This window comes from Acanthisitta chloris, unplaced genomic scaffold, assembly GCF_000695815.1.
Source record: "Acanthisitta chloris isolate BGI_N310 unplaced genomic scaffold, ASM69581v1 scaffold18368, whole genome shotgun sequence".
NCBI classification, from domain to species: domain Eukaryota; kingdom Metazoa; phylum Chordata; class Aves; order Passeriformes; family Acanthisittidae; genus Acanthisitta; species Acanthisitta chloris.
In genome coordinates, this window is record NW_008688837.1 from 65,113 (window position 1) to 76,893 (window position 11,781).

At 37.2% G+C, this 11,781-nt stretch overlaps 1 protein-coding gene across 1 annotated transcript in view; it reads right to left on the bottom strand.

Annotated features, from left to right (window-relative positions):
* LOC103808418 (macrophage mannose receptor 1-like) overlaps nt 1-9,459 on the bottom strand; it is a gene marked incomplete at its 5' end in the record, with an annotated part of 28,024 nt that extends 18,565 nt beyond the window's left edge. The window contains 8 exons of the mRNA XM_009081200.1: nt 1,074-1,218; nt 2,129-2,216; nt 3,400-3,524; nt 4,003-4,202; nt 5,637-5,785; nt 6,707-6,822; nt 8,094-8,207; nt 9,432-9,459. Coding sequence (XP_009079448.1) covers nt 1,074-1,218; nt 2,129-2,216; nt 3,400-3,524; nt 4,003-4,202; nt 5,637-5,785; nt 6,707-6,822; nt 8,094-8,207; nt 9,432-9,459 — 965 coding nt within the window. The remainder of the gene's footprint in view (nt 1-1,073; nt 1,219-2,128; nt 2,217-3,399; nt 3,525-4,002; nt 4,203-5,636; nt 5,786-6,706; nt 6,823-8,093; nt 8,208-9,431) is intronic.
* Nucleotides 9,460-11,781: the final 2,322 nt, after the last annotated feature.

An 11,781-nucleotide genomic window follows, 5' to 3' on the forward strand; every position in this document is an offset into this window, starting at 1 on the left:
TGATGTGGTGGCTACTACAGAGTGTGCTTCTTTCCATCTTTATCTGGTTGAGAATAACTTCTACCTGGATCTTAAAAATTTCCCTAGATCAAATCTCACTGGAAAAGATCCCAAGAAATTAACTGGCCCTTTCTGAAAAGAAAAATTTCAGGCTAAAGAATTCCCCTGTTTGTTTTTGCTATGGCACCATAAGCATTTTAGGAAAAGAATTTATAACACAGGAAATCTGTTGGTTTAGGATTACCAATTTATTTTGTGCTAAAATATAATCTCATGGACAATGACATTTCATAACAAAATCTCTGCCTAAGAAATACTTTTACCAATATAAAGCAGACCTAGTATTTTATTGCTAATAATCTAATGCAGCATCTTTATTTTGCTCCCCTGCTTCTCAATATTAAAATGCAGTAAAATGTGCACTTTCTAAAATGCTCAAACTTAGGTAGTTGCATTGCTTGTGGAACTCTAGGGCTCCCTAAATCATAAATTATATTGATGTCTTCAGTAAATAAAAAGCATCCAAACGCACATCTGAAGAGAATTTAGCAAGTAACTAACGTGAACATTAAAATTATGTATTTTAAAACCAGGCTCTTGCAGCTACACATTCTTAGCTGACAAATCAGTACCTGAGCCAAGTAAAGGAGGGAGTTCTCAAACATAAAAAACCAAGTATGGGAACTGATTTGAAAACTATTTTCTAATAACTTGAAACTCAGCTCAGAAAAAAAAAATCTATAATAGGATTTGTTGGAGAAGGCATGAATTTCTCTAAATGAGAAGTCAAATATGAATGTGCATATTCAAAATTACATTCCCTTTTTTCGAGTATCAGGTTACCCATTCTGAAATCATAGAGAAAGATCAGAGAGAAGTTCCAGCAGGGCACCAAAGGCTTTGCAGCTTTAAATGCCTTGAAGACATGGGAATCCTTATACCACTTTGATATTTCACATTCCATGGGGAACTCTTATAGAGAGGTTTTGAAAATCTTTATTTCTTAAAGTTATGGGAAAAAAATCAACTGAGAGTATCTTCTTATTACAATAATACAGGGGAGTAAGCAATACCTTTCCTTATCTGGCAAATCCATCCATATAGATAATCACAGTGCCTGTCATTCCAAAGCATGTTGGAATTACCATTGATCTCTGCACAAAGTTCAATTCCTTGATAATTATTGGGTTCTCCATAGCCCCAGTTTTCATACCTCACCTATGGCAGAAAAAGTTCTGTGAAGATTATGTTATATGGAAATAAGATATTGGAGAGAGGGAGAAGACACCAACGAACCATAAAAATTCTTACTCTCATTTTAATAACTTATCTAAGAGCAAACCAGAATCTACCTTTGCAAATGCTGACATTTGAAATTTTTCCAGATTGCAACTGGACTGCAGCTTACGTAACAGCTTTTTCCATTCACACTAGGAACAGTACTAACATTTTTAATGGGACCCAAGTTCTGTGAAATTCATTTAATAACAATGATGGGTCATGCTACATGTTATTAAATTAAGTAAATAAGCAGTATGAGTAAAATAGTAGGATATTATTCAGACACAAGAACAATGTTGGCATTTTTCTCAGAAGACTGTTACTGCTATTCTAATTTTCCTGTATGAAATCCAATTCCAAATTTCCATACTGTAAATGTCCATCTATATATCTTGACCAACCTTGCATGAGATACATCCACATCTCCAAAACCACTTTTGTTTCTACAGTTTTCAACCTTAGTCTAAAGTGCAATAAGTCACACTGGCATAAAAATGCTGCCTTCATCTCCATGGCATGTAGGCCATTTCAAATAATTAGCAAAGAAAAGAAACACTAAAGATGGACTGTTTTACTCAAAAGATCCTTGCATTGATAGGAACATCCTTTTATGGTACATGTATTTAGTTTTCTTGTTGATTCCATGCATAGTGTCTTATCAAAAATCAGTATGTTTTAGCCAAAAATATCAAGCCATGACATTGTTATTTATAAGCTCTCCTAAAGAGAGCATGATACAGAAGGGGGTTATGATTAAGCATAAAATTACACAGAAACACATACACCACACACACTTGAGAAGCACAGGGAATGCAAACTAACAGCTGTGGAAAATTGAATTACTCACTGGAGATCCATCACTCCAAACAAAGCCACTGTCAGGATTCAAATAATATAGACCCATCCAGAATTGCTGGTTGTAATAGCCATTGTTCCTAAAGGAAAAAAAAAAACCAACCCCCATAAATAATAAATGCTCCATTTATAGGAAGTTTAAACATAAACCAAATACTAATAAGGGCATTCCAGTATTTTTCATAATCTATCATTTACAGCAATTAAGAAAGCTTCTCCAAAAATAATTCCTAAATCTATTAGAAACCATAACGATCAGGGTGGAAATAAATGAAAAGGGAACTCCTTCTAGCTATTATCATTATACATTAACTCAGACTGAAATACTGATCAAGAAAATGGCCAGACCCAATCCAGCTCCTGTAAGGCTGCTTAATGCTTTTGTATAATGGTTCAAAAGCTACTGTTGCTCCATTTATCAACTCTCCATTTTCTCTGTAAAGGCACTTATGATTTCCAAACACAAAGTTACTTGATACAGTTGAATCATATTTAAAAAATAGCACCATAAACTAATTCTTGTCTGCAAGCAGACACACTTTACTTATTTATCTGAATATATTGAGTCAATTTGTGGCAATTGAGTCAATTGTGGCAATCTGAGACTTCTTCCTTACTACAAGTACACAGTTGGAAATCTAGTACAGTCAGAGCAATTTGCTAGGCTGACGTGTTCCAGCCTTTTTTCCTAGTTAGCCAGGGATGTACAAGATCAATGAGCCTGGTCTCTTCAGGTCATATCTTGTGTTAGATTTTAAAGAGTATTTAATCTCATTCACCTGCTTTTTGCAGTTCAGGAACTTACTAACCTTATTTGCATTCCCTATGTAGGAAAAAAAATTAATCTGAAATTGCTTCTGCTTTCTGGTTAATTCATAAAAATGACAAAAAAAATCAAAATATCGATCAGATTTATATCATGATTGTTATCCTATTTGTACACTTGCTTATGTGAAAACAGCTGGATTCTGTGTTAATTTTGTAATATCCCCAACTCCATGGTAAATATTTTTACTTCAGATTATAAATACTGCCTCAACTAGATATCTTGCCAATCTCACTTCATCATTAACTTCTGAGGTGATTGCTGCTAGTCATAGAACTCTGCTATCTCATCACCTCTGCTTGTTTGCTATGTGTTTGATACAAACACAGCTAACGAATCCAGACTGGCTTATACTGAAGTAAAAACATTAATGAACTATTTCAGGAAGATCAAAAGGCTAATTGAAGTGAATGGATGAGCACACTGCAGATACTCACGCAATAGAACGCCATATCACATACTGCTCTTCTTTACCATTAATGGAGGCCAAATCTCCTCCTAGAGCTCGACAAAACTCCTGTGAGCCAAGCCATGTCTTCTTACGCTCTCCTCCAGGAAAAGGCTAGAGAGAGCATTATGCAGTCAGGTAAAACAGACTATATAGATCACAAGACCAAGAAATATCAGCTACCCAAAAGCAATTAATTTACAATTACCTCGTTCTGTGGGGTTTATAGAAACATTGAACATAGGGTTTAGGAGTGTTCACCTCTGTGAAACACAGGCTTAGAATGAGTGCCTTAAAGCCCAGTTAGCAAACTGCATTGCTGACACAAGTACCTACTACAAGACAACAACTAGGAGAAAGGTACTTTTAATCTTAAAAGAATGGGAAATTAAAAACAGAAGATCAAACCTGAGGATTGGTCTTTAACAGAATAAACAAAACCATCAGCATTTCAATAGAAAGCAAGAAGACTTCTACATATAACCTGTAAATAAGATTATGAAACAATGGGATGCCTGTATGGCAATTTTTACTGCATGTGTGTGCAGGAAAACAGAAACGCCCTTAATGAAGAAATAACCAACATACTTACTTTGAAACAGAGGCTAATACGATTGTTTGAGTCCCAACCTTCTGGACACTGGGGAATAGGAGTTGTTGTAGGAACAGGTGGAGGTGTCACACCTTCTGCCCACATTTTGCATAGGAACTTGGCCTTTTCTTCACATTTTATCACATCCCATAACCCACCTGCAATTCCAGTCCTCATGACAACACAGCCTGTCTTTTTTCCTGGTCGTAAACAGGAAGATGCACAAAAACAACGTTTAGGGAGACATAAGAATTTAGAAAACTTAATAGTCTATCCTGACAGAAATAAAGTCTTTGTACAGAGTCAAAAATATTTCTAATGTTAGCACAGGTCCACAGGAGGGATACAAAAATGATCAGACAGCTGGAACACCTCTCCTATGAAAGGAGGCTTAGGGAGTGGAATTGTTCAGGCTGGAGGCTCCAGGGAGACATTACCATGGCTACTCAATATCTAATGTGGGTTTATAAAATGAAGAAAGACTTTTTACCTGAGCCTGCAGAGACAGACCAAGTGGCAACCATTTTAAAATGAAACAGGGTAGGTTTAGATTGGGCATAAGGAAGGAATTTTTTTATTATGAAGGTAGTGAGAGACTGGAACAGATTGCTCAGAGAAGCTGTGGCTGCCCAATCCCTGGAAGTGTTCAAGGCCAGGCTGGACAAGGCTTTGAGAAACCTGGTCTAGTGGAAGGTGTCCATGGCAGGGCATGGGGACTAGATGATCTTTAATTGTTCCTTTCAACACAAATCATTCCATGATTCTATGATTCCAATTCATGAAGAAGAAAAAAAAAGGCAAAAAAAAAATCTGTGGTTCATCCACACCTGAGATACTAAATTATGTCTCACATCAAATCACCTCCAGTGGTTGACTCTAACAAACACAACCTTGCATCCAACAGATTCTCCCCTAAAACTCAAGATGTGGTTAGAGCTAGTTTCTCAAAATTGTCTAATTTGACTTAGGATTTTCAAAAATTAACTTGCTATATATAAGTCTAGTATTGGCTTCATGGACTACTTTACCACTTCACCTGAAACATTCAAATCAGCAATTAGGCTTTGAAATTCAACAGAATCAGATCATTTCCTGAAAGGCAAATACAAGATGCCAGAATTTTGAATGCTGACAACAATCTCCTTATCTGATGTGATCATGTCAGAGATTACATTACCTCCCATCCTTTTATTTCAACCCTCTAGTTCTTTCCTACAATTCCATTTTCTCTAGGACCAGAGATGCTTCATGCATGCTGTGATTCCACACAGTGTAGAACATGCAGTGTGCAAGTGCATTATGAGATATGGCTGAACTTTCTGACAGGGTGCAATATGCCTGCAGAGATTGCTCTTCCACAGTAGTACCAACACAGACTTTCTCAGAACAACTGCAAATCAGATACTTCATCTTGATTAAAAGTTCTTCCCAAGATCATAATGAAAACTCATTTCAGCACTAAGCAGGAACTTAGCAGCAACACTGGATGCTTGGAGAAAGCAGTCAGACATGTTTGAAAGCAATTAGTCATTACACCATCAAGCGAGGGCTAAAGAATGAAGTAAAAAAATTCAAGTAGTGAACAATGTGATTTTGGGCCCTGGACTCATGAAACAGTGTAGAGCCATACCTACCAGGCATTTCAGAATTCCAGTGTGTAAACAAGACAGATTCACCATTAGTCCACTTGAATGTTCCCTTGTCTTCTACATCTGAAAGTCCAATCCAAAAGTATCTTTCTGTACTCAGCCCAACCAGGCTAGTCAGATAGGCTTGTTCATATCTGTTCAAAAGAAATCAGTCATTAAATTAATACTGTTAAAATTTTTTTTATATGTTGTAAAAGGCTTGTTATTTTCTCTGAATTGCTGCAGTACCTTCCTGAAAGCCTAGCCTGGATGGATTTACCTGAGCAAAGCATATAACAAAACCATTACATAATAGGTATTTTGTAACCTTTAATACCAGAGTCTTCTGCCTTCTTTTTAGATGTCCTTCTTTTTAGAAGGTGGCATAATCATGGGCTGACATAGTGAAGAAGGTGGCATAATCATGGGCTGACATGAAATTGCTGAGAAAGAAGAAACCTGGCATGGCTTATATGTTATACCACTGTATTTTTTGAGGTTTCTGTACTCTTGTATTTTAACGACATAATACTCTTGTATTTTAATTTCCTTTAGGCAAATCCAAAACTGGAAAGGAATCTCAGCTTTGATAAAAAAAAAAGATACAAAAAGTAGAGTCTAGACTAATATGATACTGAATTATCAAATTAATTTACACTGTAAATCAAAACATCATGTAAGAAAAGTTATATTTGGGAAACAAACCTATGTAGAGGTAAAGCCTGTTATAGTTCATTATGGCATTTAAGCAAACAGCTCTTAAGAAATCAAAGCAAAAAAAAAGAATTCTCCCCTTAACAAGGTATAGTCTGAAGACCACATTAATGTTAAACCATTTTTATGGCATCTGCATTGCTGCCTACATTTAGAGAGCTACCATTCACGGGAGCTGGAGCTTTCACAGTGGAACATATCTATTTAGGTTATATAGAAACAAATAGATGATTGTGTCAAACATCAAGTCATCCTGCAAGCAAAATAAGCCATTTCTTTATTTTGTCTTTGTTTTGATATCCAGATGATGCTGGATCTTGAATCCTCATGTGTTCCCCTCATACAAGTAGACTTTTACATACCTGTCTTCAATAGTTGCTAAAAAAGCCTGATGTCTTACACAGGTTTGATTTGCTTGAGGAAATGTTACAAACGTATTTCCAATGAAGTAACAATAAAAACCATGTCTTTTCCAACCCTGTCAAAATAAACAGGAAGAGATCAAGTATGAGAAAAAGAAGGGAAGAGAAGGAAAAGGAAAAGACAAAAAGGAAAAGGAAAAATGAAAAAGGAACAACAAAACCAAAAACTGATTTATAACACTGCTGTCTCTCCTCCAGAGAAAGGAAGAATGGAACTGAAAAAGTCTGAGTGAAAACAGGCAGGATCAAAGCTTTTGAAAATGTTGTTCCACAAAACAATTTTTCACATATGATGAATTTTTAATCAGTGCATTTCACTCATAAAGGAATGAAAGGCTTTGCTGTGCACCTTTAGTGCTCAGTATAGGATTATAACTATCACATAGGCATTGTGCAATCATGAGAATATTCTTGAAAATCAAATTTCAGCCTGGCTTTTCAGAAAGGGAATGACACCTTAAACAAGTTTGTCTGTTGTTAATTAACACTCTCTCCTAATGTTTTGTCATTCAACTGTAATTTACTCAAGAATATGCTTTCAGAGGAATTTGCTGTCTGCAAATTTGCTGTTTGCACAACTCACACATACTTTCTTCTGATAGTTTTCGATTTCTCACCTATGAGAAACTTACTTCTCAGAGTATGCACTTACTTCTGTTGGCAAGGATAACATTCATAAGTGCTAGGAACCCTTTAGCTTCTCCAGTGGTTGAACATTTGTAAGGATTCCAGGTACTCCTTTACAAATACTGAGAATAATCTTCAAAGATTTCCTTTGCAGCGATGTAAAGCAGACTTGCAAGAAAAGGGAATTTCTTCAAGGGAGACAAAAACTCAGTAAGATCTCCAATGACATAAGAAATTACAGTAGTTTTTTTGGAATTACTGAGTGTTATGTCACCGGTAGTCCAGCATTGCCAATTAAAACCATAGACCTGCTGGCAGTCCAGAAGGAGCACAACAGATTCATTTTACTTGGGCGCTGGTAACAAATTCTTCAAAGCAGAGAGCACTGCCAGAGACCACAGCAAAGCCTTGAGAGCAGCAATCAAGGAAAAATGGCCTACTGCAGGGAGAATAACTGTGAAATTTGGTTTAAGTTGTGGAAAAAGAAAGGGAGTATCAAGAGCCAAATCATGGCCATAGACTAGACTTAGTCATATGTATCACCTATCCCATCTGCCATAGAAATGAGAGGGCAAGCTCTGATGATGATGATGACAACAGAGAATCCATTTTTCCATTTTACCTGTCACCTAGGTGACAGTTTCTCCTCTTTATCATTCCTAGCAGCCTATTCAAATCATACAGTTTTTTCTTCACTTACTCTCTGGCAGCCCATATCAATGGTTTCCTCTTCTGTAGGAGCATCTGACATGGGTTTCCTTTTACAGATGTAGCCAATTTTCTTTTCACAAGAACGGTCTGCCCAAAACCCATTCTGAACATAAGAACAGAATGTCACAGTCAAGTGGGATTTAATCTTCCAAGGGAAAAAGGTGCTTGATGCTTTTAAGTATTTAATCGTTTTTTGATAGCTTTAAAAGAAGCAAAACCTACATTTAAGTTCAGTTCTTAATTGCAACCTCGTTCCAACCTCACTTCTTCTAGAGCTGATTCATCATTGATATACATATTTTTTGATTATTTACCCTTCTGAAATGTGAACCCTTGAAGATGACAGCAATACACCACCTTTAAAAAGACTAATGATTTAATAACCATGCAGGAGGAAAGGGAGATAGTCTCTCCCAACAGAAATACAGTTGCAACAGAAAAAAACGAACAAACCAACCAACCAATCAAACAAACAAACACCCACAAAAGAAACTACAAACAAAACCAGAAGACTGCATTCCTTAGTTAATACTTATATATAAGTCAAAATTAGAATTAACATTGTTACTCTTCATACTACAGATTCTCAGAAGAAACAATGACGTTCAGTGGGAGCTGTACAGAAAATACAGAACCTCACACCATGTTCTCAATATATTTTACATGCATTTTGGTTGCAAAAATTAACTAAGGTATTTGGAGAGGAAGAGAGACCTGTTTGCAAAACACTCACCTGTGTCTTAAAGACTCTACTTTTGCAAATGTAAAATCATGGCAGTTAGTGGCAATTCTTTTCTTTTCTTTTCCCTTGTTTTTATTCTTTTTTTTAAATCCCCAGATATGTAAAAGAATCCTTATGGTAATACACAGACACTAGTGCCACAACATGCAAAGTCCTCAAGAACCTCAACAAACCCTGCTTCCTGCAAATACTTGCCAAAAGCTCAACACTACTGCCTACAACACCAACAAAGACCTGGGTCTTCAGCTGGTGTTTTGTCTGTCCTGTGCTGACTGAAAGGCATTGGTAGCTGTCTCATCACCTCCTACCATGTCTTTCTCAGTTTCATTAGGCTGGTAGGCACTTCAAATAACCACCCAAAACCGACCTTTTCAGGGTGGGAGAAATCAGCACAACTTTCAAAACCTTTAGACTTCTTCAACACAGGAAAACCTACTCTGAAGCTTTGTGTCTTTAGTTGCAGAAATATCCTTTTGCTGCTTTCCCATAAATGTGTCTTCATTGGGAAATTAATGCAGTAATTTCTAGGCAATTCTTACCACATCATATGAGCTGCCTTTTCCAAGTATGTCTCTGTTCTCTTACTTCCTCATTCAATGAAACCAAACATTTCCTTTACAAAGAAGGTGGTGTCATAGACAGGAGCAGGCCATAAAAATAAGTGATCAATTCAGATGGCTTGAGCCAAGGACTGATCAATCCAAAATCATCAACAATGGAAACATATACTCTTAGGTAGACAAACCTCAACAAAAACAGGGCAGCTCAACTTACAGTCATACATTGTTTGATCAGCTGATGACTGATTTCAAGAGATAATGAGCTATCGCAATTTCCATGGAATTTCTCCAGCCAAAACATACATCATGCTTTCTGTATTGCTTTTGAGCACTGATGCAAGTGAAAGGATGACAGCTCTTCTAAAGCACCAGAGTAGAACAGAAGGCTGCTCCTTTTATTTATAGCTACAGCCGTAAATATATCTATCTATTGCTCTTGGAATTAAAAGGGCTTCTGAGGTTTTGATACAAGTCTCATAAGTGCTGGAGAACCTCAAGATCCTTCTGTATTGACTGGCACTGTGATAGGTGAAGGAAGAGAAGGCTTGGTCTACCAGAGGATGAAGCCCTCCCTTCCCAAAGCAAAGGCTCAGCATTCTGAACAGGTATTTTCAGGTGGCTGCTGTCCATATTATTAAGAAAGTCAGCCTGCCATCAAAAACTCTCCTTCTGAGCAGTGAGGGTTATCTGACTGCAGCAAATGCTGCATTTTTAGCATGGCACACAGGACACGACCAGTGGGCCCAAATCTTAATGCTTTGAGACCCTGGTCATTGAATTAATTTTATTTTAATACCCATCAGATGTTAGATCCCTTCTATAATCTCAGGTCATTTTTTATAAAGAGATCTGCCAGGAGACATACAAGTAATCACACTCCACTGCATATATGTGTAACTACTCCTGCCTCTCTGTAATTAAGCTGCCTGTGTGTCCCAGTGGTTTAGTCTGGACTTCAGGATTTTACTGACCATATGAAGTGAGGGTGAGGACATAAATAGGAACGACTCCTATTTTGTCATCCATTCCTTATCCACTAGATTTCAATGAATGACCACAAAGAAGGGTAATAACATTAGGTAGACCAACAGTGGGGTTTTTAGGGCTTGACATTGTGGAGTGGCATGGGTTTACTCCAGACCATGTTGTTCCTGCCCTGCACCAGAGCATACTGCTAGGACTAGCTGCAATCTTTCCCTGTCTCACCTTTCTCCTAAAATCTTGTGGAATTAACCAGATGTGTCTTTCCTCTAATCTTGCAACAGAACTGGGGTAGCTGTCTCTTTCCTAGAAAATGCAACAAGTGCTAGAGTTCAAACTATCACAGGTGATTTGCTTAGGTTTGCAGAAAATTAGAATATAGTGGATGCTGCTGTACACAAATAGAGATTTTTAACCTAAATCTAAGCTCCCCAAAATTCTGTTACACTTGGCTTGGCCAGCAAATGCCATCTAGATACTCAGATAACCACAAAATAGATTCTGCCCTTCTATTTTTAACCTAAATCTAAGCTCCCTAAAATTCTGTAACACTTGGCTTGGCCAACAAATGCCATCTAGATACTCCGATAACCACAAAATAGATTCTGCCCTTCCCTTTTTATGCTTGAAACTCTTGGTCTGAGGGCAGTCAAGTCCTTTTGGTGAAAATCATAGCTTTACCAATGCACTGAGGTTCCCCTATATGTTCAAAAAGAAAGTAAAAACTATAAATAATTATTTAAAATGGCATCAAGGAACTATGAATATAGAGAGTAATCTTATTAAATTTTTTTATGCACTACCCAAATTATGAAATGCCTGCCTGCCTCTACCTCCTCTAATACCACCTGCACCAATACTTCCACATACAATACCATAAACCCTAAAGTTCACACCAACAGATGAGGGTAGATAAAGGGTCCAGGATAGCAGATGAGACAAAAACCTCAAATATGTGTTCCTTGGTTCCCCACACCAAGGTCAGCTACCTTACAAACCTTGTGTGCTTGAACAAGTTCTCCAGCCTTGACCAGTCTGAAAAGTCCTTGAAGTCCATGCCATTTATAACCTCAATTGACTGACTCTCATGTTTGAGCACTCGGCTTCCTTCCACTGTCTGAGCCTATAACTCGGTTAGACAAAGCATCTTCTACATCCTCAGCCAGCACTGGCATAGCCACTGGTAACAAATTCTTCAACAATGGAGCACAAAAATCCTCACACCCTTAAAAGACTCTTCAATTATCATGTGCACCATGGCCTGGCTGACATGGAATAAATATACATCTACACTTTTCTCACAGAACATGCCCACTAATACAACGGAGAAGGATTTTTAATATATTATAATCTTACTCCTGCTTCTGACCAATGCAAATTTTTCACATATATAT